Genomic DNA, 20511 nt, shown 5'->3' with positions numbered 1-20511 from the left:
GGTACATGCTGTCTCTTTGCTTGACACTCAGCATTTAAAAAGGATAGAGCAATCAACAATCAACCATAGGTTGGCACCCATAGTGCAGTGTGTGGAAGTTTGTTGTTGGGAAACTCAAATTAAACGAGGACGGCACTTGGTAGAGGGAATACCTCCGCAAGGATGAACAGTGTATATTTTGTATCACACCAATAGGCCTCATCTGCATCTGGACATGACACAACATTTAATCAGCTTGTTCTTGTCAACTACCCAAATCATCCACCTCGTTTTGTCATAATCTGTCAACAACGTTTTGAGATATCGTACAAGATATCGTTTTTGGCACTATCCCTCAATGGTGAAGAATCACTTTAAAAATTCGAGCATCCAGATCTGGATCACCAAAATCTAATCAATTCGGCCTTGTCACATGTGCAACCTGCCCACCATGTTTCGTAAGAATCCGTCCATAACTTTGAGATATCCTGCTCACAAACAAACAAACGAACAACCAACCAAACAGATAAACAAGGGTAAAAACAACTGCCGCCCACCTATGGTGGCAGAGGTAATTAAGCTTGAATCATTCTTAAATATATTGTATTTCAACCATTGTTACCATGACACTTTTGGGCATTGATAATGTTTTTACAAAACACCGATTTAAAAGAAAAACATGGAGTATAATTACGCATTCCTGACATTGCACCAATTTGAAGCACCATCTTTCGCTTCACCAAATGAAGAGAATCATAGTTACTACCCATTTCGACAACTTTGCTACCTAGAGGCTCTCTTCCATGCAAACATTTGTTCTGTTTTGAAAATAAATAAATAATCATTAAGATGTGTGTAACATCTGTGTAACTTCCTTGGTTGTTCTCGGTGTGCAATGCCAAGGTCCTGGTTGGCCTCAATTCTGGATGGAGGGCGAAGCGATGTTGGGAATGGCAAGTTTTAGAAGGTTTGCTTCAGGCCATTCAATTTGAATTGTTTCAAAGAAACCCGACTGACTATATATTTGATACCACACTGATGGTGAGTGGTTTGGTGGGGGAATTTGCAAAGCCTAATTGCGTTGTCCTCACTGGTGTGAGTTCCAATTCCATGGTTGATCAGTGGTTAGTTCCACACCCTGTAATGGATTTGGCAACATATCTGGGATACCCTACTGGTATAAATAGTTTATTCTGCAAGGTCATAAGGCCCACCAAAAGTGGCAGTCTCACTCTTAGACAGGGAGATGTTCATGACTGGGCATGAACACACCACCACCTTCTGAGGTTTGGGTCTCTATCACCAGAGATACGGTGTTTGTGAAGCTCCTAGGAATAGAACCCTCACAGCAACATCAAGCACAATCTCTATATGTCATACTTTGCTGTTGTCAATCCATTTTATAGGGCTCCTTCAAAACCGAATCATTCAACAAATTTAAATTATATCAATTAAGTAAAACCTGCCTTCTTAATATCTGTAATAATGTATTTGAAGACAAAGCGTCACACACCCTCTACTCTCCCGGTGTTCTGCCCCCTTTCTACTTCCCCAGCATCCCAACCCCTTTCTCCTTCTCCAGTGTCCTGCCCCCTCTCCATTCCGCCTCCTCTCAGATTCCTCAGCATCCTGCCCCCTCTCCGTTTTCCCAGCATCCCACACTCTCTCTGCTTCCTCAGCGTCTCACCTCCTCTTTGATTCCTCAGTGTTCCACTCCCTCCAAGTTCACCCATGTCTCATTCCACATCTTCTCGCTTCCCTACCTCCTCCCTATTTCACACACTCTGCCAACAGCGCCTCCTCCCCATCAGTAACTCTATGGATATCCAACATCTGAGGTCTTCGCTCCACTTTGACAGATCTCTCAATCCAAACTGCAACTGGCAAACCTGACATTATTTGCCAAACAGAATCGTTCCTCCCACAGAATATCCCAGGTTCCTGCGTCTCTCCCCGGGTCTTGACTTTTCCGGTTCAACAGGCCTTCATGGCCGCTCCTCACCCCCTCCACCCCATTTGTTCCTCCCCTAAACACTGGTCCGGTGGCGGAGTATCAATTTATGGCAAGAACTGCATTTTCCACTGTGGTGACTACGTTTTATCGCGTTGGTATTTGTACAATGATGTAATCCATCAGTGTAACTACTTGAGGGATGGGGTACGCCTGTGTGCGTAATGGTGGCACTGCAACTCAAGGCTTGATTGAATGTTGGTGGAAATAAACTCCTCCTGTCTCATGAGAATGTGCTTCCGAGTCATAACACTCACTATCCATGTATTACCCTTCCCCCTCATGCATCCCCCTCGGAGTAACTTTGGCTGCGATTTCCCCTCTTCAACCACCTCCTGCTTGTCTCTGTGCTGTACCATCCTTCCAACAGGGAAGACTCCATTTAATGTACATTTCAGGCCATCTCTGCCAACATGGACCATGCATCACAACCATCAGTGTAACTGGACCATGCATCACAACCATCTCATCCTCATATGCGGTTGCTGTTGTTGTTGTTGTATAGCCCAATACAGTTCTCTAGAACAAGCATGGAGACCGCTGATCAATCTCCCAGGAATGACCCAGAGTCCCCCACATCCAAGATGGTGTACCTCTGCCGTCACAAAGTCAGGGCCATGATCGAGTTGGAGTAAGAGAGGGAGGGAGAGTTAGAGAGAGTGAGAGTGAGAGTGAGAGTGAGAGTGAGAGAGAGAGACAAGAGGAAAAGGGCCAGTCCATGGAGACCAATCAGCACTCTGACCCTGACCACGCTGCCCTGACAAATCCAGGCAGCAGGGTAGAATGGGGAAGATTTGGCCCCGGACTTGCGTTGGTGGGTATAACCACCGCGATAAGACGTCCCTGATAGATGTTCATATGTGGTGATTTTAACAGCTTTCACTATACCAACTTTCCCAGTTTGTTCAGTCATATTCTTCTCTCCAGGGCATCAAGAAAACGATTCACCATGACCTCAGGTGATCCCCCAACCATACTCATGATTTATTTTACCCAAAATGACCCCATACCCAAGCACTCCCCTTTTCCAGGTTATTGTGATTTTGTTTACCCTCTCCCTCACCTCTTTTCATTTGTTAGTTGTCGGTTGTTTTTATTTTTATTTTTCTGTTTCATCTCCCTTTCCCCTTCCTCTTATTGCTGTGTTTAATTCAGCTTGAGTGCAGCTTGTTCAACCCCACGGGTCCTTGTCCCCCTCATCTTGATCTCACTCCATTCAATTCTACTCTAGCTCTTCCACGAGCCTCGACCATCTATATAAAAACAAAATGTGCAGGCTTGGTTGGCCTAAAGACCTCCTCCTGCAATCCTTCAAGGGAAATAAAATAATTGCAATAATGTACAGTATATCCAAAAGAGGGAAATAAAACATTGCCATCATGCTAAAAAATATACATTGATACTTTTAAACCAGAGAGGATTTCTTTGACCTTTAGTGTCATTCAATTTCTGAAATAAAAGAAGAAACCGATAACACCCCGAATGAAGACGTCAGGCTTACGTTTCCCGTTCATCACCGTTCCCTGAATATTTTTGACTGGCGTCTTCAACAGAACAAACTTTTTAAAATCATCCGCTGTTTTTAGAAACTGCTGGTTTATTTGGTCCTCAGAAATGTTCTCCAAATGCTGCATATGTTCTGGAGATGCTGGAGGGGGGAATGCGAGGCATCTTCTGTTCTGCAACCAGAAAAACAAAAATCAAAGATGCGATTAACATTTGAACAATGAAAGGAAAACCAGATTCTGAGGAATGGTGTTTATCAATTATTTCATAATTTCTCAACATCACATGTAATGGAGATCACATGACTGAGATGCATTGACATCGAGATGAAAACAAAATTTCTTCATTCACAGCAGCAACACTATCAATGACGCTGTCATGTATGTGTGGCATTGATGCAAAGTTCCAAATACGTCACAAGTACCGTCACGGATTCGACGCCAGTCCGAAACATTTTCACGATGTTTCAAAAATAGATTCAAATAGAAAACCAATATACCTTTACAAGTATTCCTTTTCCTATCAAGGATTTCCCAATCTCCATCTCCCAACATTTCCCAATCTCCATCTCCCACTGTTTCTCAATCTCCCAACATTTCTCAATCTCCCAACATTTCTCAATCTCCCAAAAATTCTCAATCTCCCAACAATTATCAATCTCCATCTCCCAACATTTCTCAATCTCCCAACATTTCTCAATCTCCCAACAATTCTCAATCTCCCAACAATTATCAATCTCCATCTCCCAACATATCTCCGTCTCCCAACATTTCTCAATCTCCCAACAATTCTCAATCTCCCAACAATTATCAATCTCCATCTCCCAACATTTCTCAATCTCCCAACATTTCTCAATCTCCCAACAATTCTCAATCTCCCAACAATTATCAATCTCCATCTCCCAACATATCTCCGTCTCCCAACATTTCTCCATCTCCATCTCCCACTGTTTCTCCATCTCCCACCATTTCTCAATCCCCCAACAATTCTCAATCTCCCAATAATTCTCAATCTCCCAACAATTCTTATCAATCTCCATCTCCCAACATTTCTCCATCTCCCACCATTTCTCAATCTCCCAACAATTCTCCATCTCCCAACAATTCTCCATCTCCCAACAATTCTCAATCTCCCAACAATTATCAATCTCCATCTCCCAACATTTCTCCATCTCCCAACATTTCTCCATCTCCATTTCCCACTGTTTCTCCATCTCCCACCATTTCTCAATCTCCCAACAATTATCATCTCCATCTCCCAACATTTCTCCATCTCCCAACATTTCTCCATCTCCCAACATTTCTCCATCTCCATTTCCCACTGTTTCTCCATCTCCCACCATTTCTCAATCTCCCAACAATTATCAATCTCCATCTCCCAACATTTCTCCATCTCCCAACATTTCTCCATCTCCCACAATTTCTCAATCTCCCAACAATTATCAATCTCCATCTCCCAACATTTCTCTATCTCCCAACATTTCTCAATCTCCCAACAATTCTCCATCTCCCAACATTTCTCCATCTCCCAACATTTCTCCATCTCCATTTCCCACTGTTTCTCCATCTCCCACCATTTCTCAATCTCCCAACAATTATCAATCTCCATCTCCCAACATTTCTCCATCTCCCAACATTTCTCCATCTCCCAACATTTCTCCATCTCCCACAATTTCTCAATCTCCCAACAATTATCAATCTCCATCTCCCAACATTTCTCTATCTCCCAACATTTCTCCATCTCCCAACATTTCTCCATCTCCCAACATTTCTCCATCTCCCAACATTTCTCCATCTCCCAACATTTCTCCATCTCCCAACATTTCTCCATCTCCCAACATTTCTCCATCTCCCAACATTTCTCCATCTCCCAACATTTCTCCATCTCCCAACATTTCTCCATCTCCCAACATTTCTCCATCTCCCAACATTTCTCCATCTCCCAACATTTCTCCATCTCCCAACATTTCTCCATCTCCCAACATTTATCCATTTCCATCTCCCAACATTTCTTTGTTTAGGTTGGGGGACGACGGATGGGATGTTCACGCTGAGACAGCTCATGGAGAAGAGGCTGGGATTTGGAGAAGGCCTATGACATTGTCCAAAGAGAGTTGGTGATGGTGACACCGAAATGGATGGGAGTGCCAAAATTAGAAGTTAGGTTGGTGTGAGGGATGTATAAGGGAAGAAAGGGAAGAATTTTGGTTGGTCCTGGGATGTCGGAGGAGTTGAGTATGAACATCAGTTTGAGGCAGGGAAGCTCTCTCAGCCCAGAAATGTTTATCATGGTGATGGAGATGGTAAACAAAAGGGGAAATATGAAAGATATTCTGGGGAGATTGTTGGATACAAATGATATGGCTGTTGTGGCAGACGGTACGTGGGAGATGCAGTAGGTACTAGGGGAGTGGAAGGACGCATTCGGGAAGTATGGACTGAGGACGAGTATAGAGAAGACTGAGGTGATGTGGGTCAGGCAGGGAAGGAGATAAGACAAGGAAATAGATTTGAGTACCAGGGAGGATCAATCACTGGTGATGGTAAGTTGGAGGCAGAGGTGCAAAGGAGGTTCAGGTGGGTGTGAATACTGGAGGAGGGTAGAGGGATTGATGGCAGACAGGAAAATATCATGGAAATTGAAAGGGAAAGTTTTGATATTTTCTGTGATGCCGGCCTGCCTTAACAGTCTCAAAACAGTGGCGCTGACAGAGAGATAACAACATAGGCTGCAGGTCTGTGAAAACAACTGGGTCAGGAGGATTGTAGGAGTGAAGAGGGTGGATAGAAGGAGAATGGATGAACTGAAGGAGGATATTGGTGTTCAGATGAGTTTGATGGGGAGGTTGGTGAAATGTCGTCTGAGATGGGCTGGACACTTGGTGTGGATAGGGGAAGAGAGAATGGCAAAGAAACATCTCAAAGATAGGTTGAGGGAGTGAGGTCAGAGGAAAAGAGTTAGACTGAGGCTGAGGTGGGAGGATTATGTGAAAAGGGATATCAATAAGGTGAGGGTCGTTGGAGAGGTGAGAGAGTTGGCTGAACACAGTGGGAAGTGGAAGAGTATCGGGGGAAAGCTTGGCACTTTGGACCTCATCCAATATAAAAGGGAAGAGAAGAAAGAAGAACAATCTCTAGGTGGTGATGAAACCAAGAGCGCAAGCAAGTAAATAACAGAAACAGCAAACGATTCATAATGCAAAGATGGGGAGGAAAAAAACACCAGGCCATAGCCGAGCATGCCAAATTCTGCACAGCTTCATGGAAAGATACAATCACCACTTCATTCAGCGAAAGGCGTCAAACTCTATACACACAAACTTAAAGTGTTTCCTTCAAGCCAAATGAAAAAATGTAAATACTGTATAATTATATAAAAAAATTATTCAATGACGTGCACAGAGCGACAACTGTAGGATCAGCTGAATACAGTCAGTGGTTCAGTCAAACCATGTTTGCTTTATCGGATTTGAATTCATGGCACAATACTCCAAGTGCTACTCACCTGATCAGGTGTCCATAATGATGAAATTATATAAATTCGATAATTTACAGGTGGAGGTCCTACCAATTATAGAGAAAATCCTAAGGAAATTATGATTAATTGAATCAAAAGTTACTGTAATATCGAGCAATGTCACCAGAATGAAACAAATGTCAAGACTCCACCTTGTGTCATTTTTAATCACTCATAAGTAATTTGATCAGGCAACAACAAAGGTTTCATGGAGATCACACTGAGAACTGCCTTTGCTCACTAAGGACAGTAACGTCTCTGCATTGTTGACACCATTGAAAGCAGCATTTTCACTGCAGATAGCCTGGTGGGTTTTAGACTCAAACTCAATCAGTTGCAAGCAGGTAACCTAACAGCACTACCCACCTTTATCAGTGAGCTGTAAGACCAGGGATTCCAAGTATGGGATGTACCATAGGGATGAGGGTTCAAACACACACACACACACACACACACACACACACACACACACACACACACACACACACACACACACACAATCTTGCTGGGAATGATAAGGAAGAACCTGACTGAGATTTTAAAAACAACTGGGAGAAAGACAAAAGGGCAGGGAAATATATGAAAAAGAGTTGGACAGATTGTGGCTAGACAAAAAAGGCTCACTGGAATGGCTAAAAGAAGAGGTCAGCTCAACTGGGATGGAGAACGAATCATTATTAATGCCAAAGACCAAGAACACTACACCAATGGCTTTAAGAAGATGGTGGGACTGAGTCAATCAGACAAGGTAGAATTTTGTAGGTTCTGCAAGGTAGAAACAGAAAGCATGAGTCACCTCCTATCAGAATGTAAAAAACTCATGCCAGAGCAGCTGTACACCCAAAGACACAGCAAGGTATGTCGATTAATCCACTGGCACATCTGTGGAAATGCCAATATCCCAGTTCGACAAAACTCAGGAAAACCTGAACCAAAAGCAATCATTGAAAACAAGGACACAACACTCAAGGTTGACCTGATGATCCCATCCAGCGTGAACATAGAAAACAAAGCATTGTGGCCGGACATAGTACTCAGACATGAATAGGAAAATAAGGCGTTGCTGATTGAGGTTTCAGAACCAAGTGATTTGGGTCTAAATAACGCAGAAATCAAGAAAATGACCAAATATCGACCTCAAGAATGAAGTGAAAAGGTCCAGGAAGTTGAAGAGTTCCTAAATTGTACCAGTGATTATAGGAGCAACAGGAATGATAACAAGAACCTCACAAAGATCCTACAAACCATCCCTGGGAACATTGCCACAAACAAAACTACAGTTGTAGACTGTACGGGGCTCAGTGACAATCTTGAAAAGAGCCCTCGGAACAAAACTCTAAGAACAACATAACTTAGCGCATGAAGTTCGCAATCCTTAACCGAAGCGGGGACTCTCTGTTCCACCTTCTAAAACCCAATTTATGGAGATACCAATCAATAACAACACACACACACACACCTCGTTTTTTCATTTCTGTTCCTTACAATTCTATCCCTCTCTTTAATTCACACACACACACACACACACACACACACACACACACACACACACACACACACACACACACACACACACACACACACACTTAATTAATTGTACAGTATCGGTTGAATCCTAAACTTAAATAATTTAAAGGATTGTTGTAAATGATGTTAATTTTACAACATCCCATATTCAACTTTATTTAAATTTTAAACCTCAAACATAGTTCCTCCACCTAAAGCAAGAACGTTAACCCGTAAGCAACTGACTAGTTTCCCGACTGCATGGATCATCAGCTGGGCACCGTTCTTCCTCGAGGTTTCAATCCTTTCAGCCCAGGACCTCTCCAAACGGTGGATCCACAACCTCGATCATGGATCCACATCATATACACAACACACACACACACACACACACACACACACACACACACACACACACACACACACACACACACACACACACACACACACACACACACACACACACACACACACATTGAGTATAAAACAAAATTAAACAGCTGTCTTTCTCTTTCCTCTCTCTATCATTACCGGAAAGTATTGCTCAAGCAGTTCTCGCTGCTCATTGAAAGAGCGACACTCTCGTGTGTTCCCCTTCTTGCGGAGGCCCAGGCAGTGATTCAGGTATCCATCAGCAGTGCAGGGTTTGCCATTTATTTCCAGCTGCAAAGTGAAATCACGAATACACACCACGAGGCCCGGCAAATACTCATAAAAATCAGAACCTCTCTCATCATCACTCTGTGTCGTCTTGGTCTTCATGTGATCGGCCAAGTTTATAACAAGCCTGGAAAAAAATTAAGGACATACAAGTCGGATGCAGCGTGCACACTTGGAAAAATAGTTAGTGTGTGTTAGTATGCGTGTGTGTGTTTGTGTGCGCACACGTTTGTATTGTTATATCCAGCTTCCTTTTTGGGACTACAGTGCAGTAATTAGTCTTTATTTTGCTTACAACTGAGTACCGACAGTTGAACCTGAGGGTAAGTTTCCAAAACATTTTCAAAACTAGAATGAAATAAAATCGGCATTTTAAAATGAAGTCCCAGGGTCACACATAACTATCGCAAATTGCTGAGTATAAGCCGTACTTTAACTCATCCCCCAAAAAAGAAAATTCAGGGATGCGGCTAATACATGGCGAAAAGGAATACACAGCAATGACATAACAAAATTACTTATTTGCAATGCTGAATATCTCGTTTATTTCACTCATTTGCACATTGGAAGAAGTTATCATATGTCAGGGGATCATGTTTTAGTAAAGGAAGGTAAATTGTCGTTCCATAAAATACCGGGATATAAAATAAGGCAGTCTTTTCCAAGGGCCTAACAATAATCCAGTACATATGGAAATCGCAGATTATGGGGAATTCATTACAACTATAGCCATATACTGTACGTAGTGTGTTCAAAAAGTATCCGACCTTTATTTTTCGTGCGTAAAAAAAGAAGAAGCTAGGGAGGCATTGATTGGTGCACGTATGTAGGCGATCCTAATGCGCACGTGTGAATTTTTTCCCACCTGCAGAAGCTGTCATTCGACGGCAGACCGCCGATGAGTGAGGACATGTAAGTGAGCGCCGTCGGATTTTCGTTTTTGACAAAATAACGGAAAAACTTGAACAACGCTACTGCATCAAATTTTGTGTTTCATCAAACTTGCATCAAAACTGCAACTTGGTTTCTGGGTCGTACCCATAAACCCAGGACTCATCGCCAGTGATCACTGTGTTGAGGAAGCTGGGATCGCTGTTCACAGTCTCCAGCATGTCCTGTGCGATCTCCAAACGGAGTTGCTTCTGCTCAATCGTTAGCAGCTTTGGTACGAACTTCGCTGAGATTCTCCTGAAGCCCAAATCCTCCTTCATAATGGAATGAAAGGTGTTGAATCTTGCGGATCGTTTCCACTTGGGAATCGCCAAGCTTTACACAAAATTTGATGCAGTAGCGTTGTTCAAGTTTTTCTGTCATTTTGTCAAAAACGAAAATCCGACGGCGCTCACTTACATGTCCTCACTCATCGGCGGTCTGCCGTCGAATGACAGCTTCTGCAGGTGGGAAAAAATTCACGCGTGCGCATTAGGATCGCCTACATACGTGCACCAATCAACGCCTCCCTAGCTTCTTTTTTTTTACGCACGAAAAATAAAGGTCGGATACTTTTTGAACACAGTAGTATATGATAAAAAGAAGCGTCCCTTTTTATTCATAAAAAGAAGATAAAATCACAAGTACAGATACATTCAAAGTACACCGCCCCCATGCCAAATAAATAATCATCATCTGGCATCATCAAATAAATAATAAATAATCAAATAATCATCTAAATATAAATATATATATATATACAGTTGGACCCCGTTATTCACGGTTAATAAAATGTGACATATTTCTCTTCGTGGAAAAATGTCCCGCAAATTTGCGGTATTTTTTTATATTTGCGGTCATATTCTGCGAAATGGCGGGATTTTTGTCCCCCTCTATTCACGGCCATGTTCTGCGAATTTGTGGTTTTTCAGGGGCGCAAAACAAATTTCACGAGCTGCTAGCTTGACACATTTATAAAACCCATCTTTCACCAGCCATGCATAAAGCAGCTGGACGTACACAAAAAAAAATTACACAAGCTGTGAGCATGACCTGCTTATACAATACAGTACCATACATTCACTGCTGTGTGCTTTCTGTTTTTATGGCTTTCGCGGGCGCAAATTTTAGCCGCACTATAAGCGAGCTTCGCGGGATATCCCACCAGATGTGTAAACAAGTCAACTCCGCGAATTATACAATGCAAACGCTTCATCAATCCGATTACAGTTTGCAATTTATGGTAAAGCATCATCAGAGATCTAACACAATGAAAACGCTTTGGGGGATGTTCCATCAGCGACAAAACAAGTCATCCGCGAATTACAGAATGCAAATGCTTCATTAAATCTATTATTGAAATTAGCAGATACGCTCGATATGGCACCTGGTACCTGCTGTTGTCGGCTTTTTTTGTTTCACGGTACGGTATGGTTAGGCTGGTTAAGCACTTTTAATAAACTGTAAGCGCATTCCTTCAATAAATTAGAAATGGTACCTGGTGTTGTCATTATTTACAATTAGTAAGCATTTTTTAGGAAACTGTAATCGTGTGCATTTGTGGTCGAAAACATTTTGGACCCCTCTTTTCGTGCATTTTCGCGACTTGGGAACCTATCACCCCTTTTTCCATTGAAACAATGCCCCCCTATTTGCGGGTTTTGCTAATCCTGGAACGGAAATATTTTCCAGGAACTTATCCCCCGTGAATAGTGGGGTCAAATATATATATATATTCCTTGAACACATCTTTTGTTTCTGATTAAATACTTTATGATGAACAGTTTTTCACAATAACGAGACTGCAGATGCATCCTCTTCAGATGTCATGGAAAAGATTGGAAACTGCTCCAGGACCTGGCCAATGACCTTTCACCAAGGTGTGAAATAGATCCGATCGCGAGATGACATTATTCTTTGGACTTATAAATGAACAGGATTTCCTGGAAGAATGGAGGGTGGTGGTTGAAAACTGGATGACTTTGAAAAGATATTATAGAATACCATGAGTTTTTAGCACGATAAATATACCAGAATATTGCATTACCTTTTGCATGCCTGTAAGGAAATACAGTTATATTGCGGTTGTAAGAATGGTTCGACATGAAGACAAGTATCCATTTGACTCTGGCACAAAACCTTCCTACCATGTTTATTTTTTGTTTTGTTTTTATGTTGAAGGCTCCAGTCACGGACTATAGTCCTCATTGAGACCAGACATTAAATAAAAGATTGGCATTGATAGAAAAGTGAAGAAAGAGAGAATAGTCTAAGAGTGTTTGAGGAAGTGAAAAATCTGCTTTTTGAAAAGGGGAAGGTCGTAAGTGTTTGGAAATACACGAGAAGGTAAAGAGTTCCAGAGGTTGGCAGTGGTAGGAAAGAAACAAACATCATAACGATCCACCCTTGAGTTACCAATGACCACACAATAATCATGATATATAGTGGCTTGTTGAGTATTCCGTGGTCTCACTAATGGTGGAGGTACACATGCAGCAAGTTCTTGGGAACAGAAACCGAAGTAATATCTGTAGAAAAGAGAAAGCGGGCCAACTTTGCGGCGTAATTCGAGCGGATCGAGTTTTGAGGTCAGATTGGGAGATTTGATAAGTCCGATTGCTTTGGATTCAATTCTGTCCTGTAAGTATGCAGAGCTAGCACCTCCGCAGATGTGAGAGCAGTGCTCTATACAAGGACGAATCAATCCTTTATATAGTTGAAGCAACTGTTGAGAAGAGAAGAATCTTCGACATCTGAACAGACCTCCTAGTTTCTTCGAGGCAGATATAGCGAGTTGAGTAATGTGTGGATTCCAGGTTAAATTTTATATTTGGGTAATACCTAGTAGGTTGAAACACATTGTGGAGCTTTCAAAGGAGATTGGAGAGTTGAGAGGAGTTTTAGATAGAGAGATGGGAAGAAATTGAGTTTTAGAAGCATTTAATTTTACCTGATTGCATTTGCCCCACTGGGAAATCTTATCCAAAACTGAATTTAAAGAGTTGGTTGTGATGAAACAAGATGTAAATCGAGTGAGGGAAGATGGGGCAGATGAGAAAAACATGGAGGATGTAATGTCGAGAAAAGTTGTTCATTTCTGTTGTGAGGAAAGTTGCTGCTCATTCCTTTGAGAGATATCTGCTTTCTTTTTACTGCACTATTTAATTATTCACTTACATTCAACTAATTTCAAGCAATAAGATAATGAAGAGCATCATTGAGACGAACAGGTGGCATGCCAGGTGAAGTCATAGTTTTCCTTTGTTGAATCATCAGAGGAAAGTCAGAAAACAAATGTTCCTCGTTGACCAATATCAGAATACTTTATTTTGAGAATTACATTTTGTTACATAATTACATTAATTAAATCTTAATTAAAATGTTCATTACATATTATTTGGGCTTTACACTACGAAAATTACTTTAAAAAAAATAGCATTGCATAATTTTTGAATGTCCACGTGTTGGGGTTAAGCAATCGGTGACCGCGTGATGAACCAGTTCGTTCTGCTCTAACCCTGCGGAGTGGACATGGATAAGAGGTGCCACGTTAATCTTTTAATAGCGCATTAAATGTGTTTCCCAATTGTGCTGTTCATCTTTTAAGAGTGCTTCAAATGCGCGTTTCCCAATCGGCTCGTTACCAGATTTTGTCTCATGTTGTAACCACAGTGCTGTCATTCTTGTTATATTATAACTTGCTGGTCTTTCATTCAATCTACTTTATGTGCAAGCCTGGGCTTATACTATAAGAGGATACTGTAATTGGTCCAAGCCATCTTTGCTTAGGACACTTGTGGTGTTGAAGACCAGTTGTGAGCTTAGCAGTAAGGCCATGACGAAGAGAGACATGTCGTTCGTGGAGCTGCCCTGTCATAGACACAGAGGGGGAAGGAGGTAAGAGTGAAACCAAATATTTACAAGAAGAAGGCAAATCAATGTATCTCAGTGATTTTATAAAACAAATATAAATAATGTTCAGAAACATCAGGTTAGTAAATGAGATTTTTGAAAGCAGGTTCTACATTTTAATTTCGATTCATTTAATTATTCAATGTAATAGTGGAGAAAATGGTTCTTAAATGTCAGGCCTACACAGAGCAACGCCAACAGTGCCTGTCTGTAGTTGTACCTGCACACAATTTTTGATTACAAGCAAAATGTTCGAGTACAGGTAAAAACGGATTTGGTAAGATAAGATTTTTAAAATTATATTTCACTTTTCACTTATAATCAAATATAAAACACAAGAACCTTCTCAACATCTCCGAGTCCTTCTGTGTCCAGCAGCAGAAGGTACTTGCGTTGATCAGAGGGGTGTGGAAAGGCCCAGGCCCAGATTCCCTTTGTATGAGACTGCACCGTGTGTCCCAAAGCAAAACCTGGAAAAAAAAAGATCCACATGAGGACAGGTAACGGGTGGGGAGGTTGAGGGAAACAGATGGACAAAAATGTACAGGTGGACCTCAAGAAAAGTGGTGTGAAGGTGGCAGGAAAAGTGTCAAGGTGTCACTCAGGGTCATGTTTTGTCAAACATGTTCACAACTTTTATATTGTAAAATAAATATTTCAAACAAATTGTATGTAGCTTTCTGATATAGCCATGTATTGTTGTTGTTAACGTTTTCCCCTGACATGAGGGTAAATCATTTCCAGCTTCAAATGCAAATCTTATAACGACAATAATTAATTGGCTCCACCACCAAAGGTGGACGGACATTGTGTTTTCGACCCTGGTTGTCTGTCTTGTCTGGTTGGGAGCAGGATATCCCAAAAAGTTAAGGACGGATTCAGACGAAACTTGGACAGATTTTGTATCCCACTGATAGGCCGAATCTGTATCCATACTTGAACCAAAATCTAATTTGTATCCATACCTGAACCTGAACCAAAATCCCTTTTCTTGTCACCAATCGAACTCATCCACCGAGTTTTGTCATCACTCGCTAACAACTTTTTGAGATATCATGCTGTATATAATTTTGGCCCCGTCCCTCATTGGTGACGAATCACTTGAAAAAAACGATAGTATGTGGATCCGGATCTTCACCAAAATCTAAACATTTTGTCCTTGTCAGACACCCATCCTCTCCACCAAATTTCATCCGAATATGTCCGCAACTTTATGAGATATCCTGTTCACAGGCAGACAAACAAACATACAGACAGACAGGGGTGAAAACACAACCTCGATCCACCTTCGGTTGCAGAAGTAATAAAAAAAATTCTCGTATCCGGATCCAGATCTTCACCAAAACTTTATCAATTTGTCCTCGTCACACAACCAACCTGTCGACGAAGTTTTGTCTGAATCCATCTATAACTTTTTGAGATATCCTGCTCCCAACCAGACAATTCTCGTAACCAGACAAACAGGAGTAAAAACACAACCTCCGTCCACTTTTTTTTTTTCATGGACCAGATCGAGGCTCGTGAAAGAACTAACATCAATCACAAAAAAGGACAAACGGACACACAAAACATACAACAAAGAGAGCGGGAGACAACATGGGGAGAGAGAGGGAAGCACACAAGTACAACAGCAGAGAACAGGGACAACGGAAGATCTGTGGGAGGGAGAGGGCTTGGGGGGAGGAGGCAGGGGAAGGCGGGGGAGGAGGTTGGGAAAGGTATAAAACACATGGACACTGCTGGAACTTCCAGGAAAGAAAGAAGTCGGGATTTCCAAAAAAAAGAAGTGGATCTGGGGTGAATTAACGGGGGTAGAAGAGATCAAGGTTTTGGATGGGGGAAGATAAGAGATGGTGGTGAACAGCTGTTTTAAAGACCTGGAGGGAGGAGTGGGATTGAAGGGAGTGGGGGAGTTTGTTCCAGAGGCGGGAGAAAAGACGAATGAAGGAGTGAAGGTGAGCAGAGAGTCTTGATTTTGGCAGTTTCACCAGAAGAGCGTTACTGGCAGATCTTGTGCGACATGTAGGAATATTTGGGGAACAGAGCCAAGAGAGAGCTGGGGGAGCAAGGCCGGAGAGGAGTCGGTAGAAGACAGGAAGACCACCAACCTGCCTGCGGTGAGTGAGTGAAAGGCCCTCGGAATTCGCTTCATCGCGGGAGATTCCAATGATTCTAAAAGCTTGGGTTTCAACAGCGTGAAGCCGAGCTAGGTGTGAGGCAGGAGCACCAGCCCAGAGGGGAGAACAGTATTCCATTGAGCTGCGGATGAAAGCCTTGTATGTGTTGAAGAGCTCAGGGGTGCCAAGGAAGGACTTCGCACGACGGAGGATGCCCAGTCAGCGACTGGCTTTGGAGGCCAGATTGGAAATGTGGTTTTCCCAGGAAAGATCATGGCAGATAGTGAGACCCAAAAGCTTGAGTGACAGAACTTCTTGGAGAGGATTGTTGAGAAAATAGATGGAAGGGTTGTCCAGACGGTCTTTTGGGAGAGACATAGTAAGAGTGTGAGATTTGTCAGGATTGAAAGACATGTTCCACTTGTTTGACCAGTCTGTGATTTTGTCCAGGTATGCAGAGAGTGAGGAGGCGGCAGACTGCCGATCTGAGGGATGAGGTATGGAGAGGCAGAGAGTGGAGTCATCAGCAAAGAGATAGAGAGGATTTTCCAGAGAGTCGGAGAGATCATTGATGAAGACCAGAAAAAGCACAGGGCCCAGAACACTGCCTTGGGGAACTCCAGCCTGAACAGGAAGGGGAGATGAGAGAAACCCATTCAGGGCCACACGTTGCCTACGACTAGAGAGGACGTTTAGGTGACGAAACCGAAAGAACTATCGGTGACGGAGGAAACAAAGTACAAAAACTGATCCCCTAACTACAAACCAATCAGATTGCTTCCAATCGTCAGTAAGGTCATGGAATCCATAGTTGCAGCTAATATGAAATCCTTCCTTTTCTCCAACAATCTCATCTGAGATTATCAATTCGGATTCAGACCAGGCCACTCTACCTTGGACATGCTGCTTATATCCTCCCAACTATGGATGGAAGAGAGTGAGGGAGTTTGTTCCAGAGGCGGGAGTAATGTTCCAGAGGCGGGCGTCCTCAATGTCAGACGCGAGATCAGATCGGATAGGAGCAGTTTTAATCAGGGCAGAAGGGAAGACATTTGCCTGTCATCCTCAAGGGTTCCCAAGATTATTTAGTGGATTACAATCCAGTGAATTTACACTGACGTTGTATTCACCTTTTCATACACACGCCATACTCACATAAAACTGCCACACCTTTTCCACAATTTCCATGAATATTGCACATCAAAAGTTACCAAAGTTTGCCGATCATATTTCCAAACGACATTTCAAACTTGTAGAAGCCATGTTATTTGGCATGTCCTTCAAACCAAAATTATCCCCCAACAATACATGAAGGGCCTCAATGTTAGACGTGAGATCAGAGCATATCTCCAGACATATCTCGAGTATTCGACACAGTCTGGCACTCCGCCTTTCTCTCCATTCTCGCTACTTATGGCATTACAGGTCACCTCCAATCTCGGCTTGCTGACTTCCTCTACTCCAAGAGTCAATGCGTGACTGTAATAATTTTGTTTTAACACAAAAGCCTTAAAAACTACTGAAAATACATCCTGGTGAGGGTTTGCAATCTCTGATTGCTCTTTTTCTTGTTATTATTTTGTATGCTGCCTTTGGCTGCTGGTTGCACCATTGCTGGAAGCACGGCTGTGCCACTGATGCGGTGCCCCTGGTTTCCATTAAGCTGGTACTCATTTGGCCGACCTCGGTATGACAGGCTGGGTCAATCCACCCGGTGTTATGTAACAGCACGACAGCGGCTCAAACTCAAGACCCTAATATCTTAAGGCAGCCATTTTGACTATTAAGCCAACACAAGGCTTACACGTTGGTCAAACACTTGGTAAATGTCTTTCGATCCAGACAAATCTCATACTCTGTCATTGTCTCTTTGAAAGAACCGCATGGCATTCTCTCCCACCTGCTTTTTTCACATTTGTTCAGTCATTCAAGCTTCTGGGTGTCACTATCAGCCATGATCTTTCTTGGGCAAATCACATTTCAAAGTTGGCCTCCAAAGTCAGCTGCTGAATGGGCATCCTCTGTCATGCAAAGTCCTTTCTGGGCACACCTGATGGTTCACCACTATCTCATCTCATCCCCCATCCCAAACTATGATCTTTTCTACCTCCATTAACCCTCCCAAGCCCACATCTTTCCAAATTCCCAGTTTTTCTTTCCTGAGAGTTTGCTTCTCTGTCCATCTTATCCACCCATGCACCCTCCCAAAACCCTCATTCTTCCCCACATCCCTTATTTGTCCAAGTGTTCCTTCTATTTTGTCCCTCAACCCTGCTGTTGTTGTTTCCCACCTCTCTTTCTACTACTCCTTTTGTTCTGTTACATCCTGATGGGTGCTATGCTCTCGCTCTTCCACGAGCCTCACCTTTGTATACAAAAGGGTCTTCACTTAAAGTTTGTTCAGAGAAGATACATCCCATTTTCTACAACCTGCTTTGAAAGGTCATATATTTAAACACTGTTTATTGCTTCACAAAATAAAAATGTGTACTAATATCGTGGGAATGTGGAGTTGATGTCACAGTGTCAAAACTTGATGTTCTGCATTCCTGCGGAACAGCAGAAACGAGAACAGCACTTGGTAGAGAATACAGCAGAAACGAGAACAGCACTTGGTAGAGAATACATACCTCCACCAGGCTGAACATGTTATGTCTTGTATCCACTGATAGGCCGTATCTGGACCCAGACCTGAACCAAAATCGAATCCGCTTGTTTTTGGAAAATACCCAACTCATGCACCAAGTTTTGTCATAATCCTTCGATAACTTTTTGAAATATCATGCATCATGAATATATCGTTTTGGGCCGAACTCTTTGTGGTGAAGAATCACTTGAACTGAGATCTCAGATCCAGATCTTCACAAACATTGAATCAATTAGTTCTTGCCACACACCCAACCTGTCCACCAAATTTCGTCTGAATCCGTCCATCATTTTTTGAGATATTCTGCTCACAGACAAAGAGACAGAGGCGAAAACATGATTTTTTTTTACAAATGGCGAAAAACAAACCAAAAAAAAAACATAAAAAAAGAAAAATATGTCTTCAAGGTCTTTTGGGTCCTCGAGGTCCTTGGGGTCTTTTTCGTCTTCAGGGTCTTTTGGATCTTCAGGGAATTTAGGTTCTTTATGGGTCTTGGGGACTTACGGGGTCTTCAAAAGTCTAAGTGGCCTCAGCAGTTTAAAGGGTCAAAAAGTATATTCCAACAGTACATAATTAATAGAAACGGCGCAACCAATATTCAAACAGTACGTAACTAGAATGGCACTCAGAAGACAGCATACCTCCACCTGGTGAACAGTTTATGTTTTGTATCCCACTGATAGGTCGTATCTGGATTCGGACCTGAACCAAAATCTAATCGGCTTGTTCTTGTCACCAAACCAACTTGTCCACCAAGTTTATTCATAACTCGTCCATAACGTTTTTGAATATCATGTTATATATCACTTTTCACCCGATCTCTCAATGGTGAAGAATCACTTAAAAATTAAATAATTCTTGTCGCCGAAGCCATATTCAGATCTTCACCAAAATCGAAAGGATTATTCCTTTTCACATATCCAACCTCCCCACCAAGTTTCGTCCAAATACGTAAATAAAGTTTTGAGATATCCTGCTATGTATCGTTTTTGTCCCTATCACCCAATGGTGAAATATCACTTTAAAAATTCTAGTAGCCGGATCCGAATCCGGATCTTCACCAAAATCTAATCATTTCGCCTTGTCACATACGCTACCTCTCTGCCAAATTTCGTTCAAATCCATCCATAACTTTTTAAGATATCCTGCTATGTATCGTTTTTGGCCCTATCTCCCAATGGTGAAGAATCACATAGAATTAGACTATCCAAATCCGAATCCTCACCAAAATCTAATCATTTCTTCGATGTCACATACGCTACCTTTCTGCAAGTTTCGTCCGAATCCGTCCACAACCTTTTGAGATATCTTGTTCACAAACAAACAGACAGGGGTGAAAGCATAACCTCCATTCACCTTTGGTGGTGGAGGTAATTAATATACACGGCGCTTGATGTCAAAGTGTAACCATCTACATCCATCTACAAATGGACACCATCTACATCCCAAAAAAAAAAAAACCAATTCCAAGTAAACCGATGTTCAAACAGTACGTAATTAATAGATATGGTGTGACATGGATTCACGGCTTGATGGACGGACCGTGTTTTTCGGTTATATACGTATATACCAGCTGAATGCACCCGGCGTTGCCCGGGTTATTTTTGAGTGAATTGAATCTTTGGTACATAGGTCTGACGCGAGCCCAGTATCAGTTAGTGCTCAACGATTCCTTGTTCTTTCTTTTGCCGGGCCCCACGAGAGAGAATTTTGAAAGCATGTGTTGA

At 42.2% G+C, this 20511-nt stretch overlaps 1 protein-coding gene across 5 annotated transcripts in view; it reads right to left on the bottom strand.

Moving 5' to 3' along the window:
- Positions 1-20511, bottom strand: part of LOC137439017 (guanylate-binding protein 2) — a 38802-nt gene that overhangs the window by 14200 nt on the left and 4091 nt on the right. For all 5 annotated transcript variants that reach the window (XR_013621236.1, XR_013621237.1, XM_068134592.2 and 2 more), the window contains 4 exons: positions 14363-14490; positions 13869-13978; positions 9050-9305; positions 3492-3669 (listed from right to left, as the gene is read on the bottom strand). Coding sequence is in view for 3 of the 5 variants with exons in the window: in XM_068134592.2 (XP_067990693.2) it covers positions 3492-3669; positions 9050-9305; positions 13869-13978; positions 14363-14490 (672 nt within the window). In the remaining 2 variants the exon portion in view is untranslated. The remainder of the gene's footprint in view (positions 1-3491; positions 3670-9049; positions 9306-13868; positions 13979-14362; positions 14491-20511) is intronic.

The sequence above is a fragment of the Myxine glutinosa genome, chromosome 13 (assembly GCF_964187855.1).
Source record: "Myxine glutinosa chromosome 13, kmMyxGlut1.1, whole genome shotgun sequence".
Classification (NCBI taxonomy): Eukaryota; Metazoa; Chordata; class Myxini; order Myxiniformes; family Myxinidae; genus Myxine; species Myxine glutinosa.
This window is presented reverse-complemented; position numbering and strand designations above follow the sequence as displayed.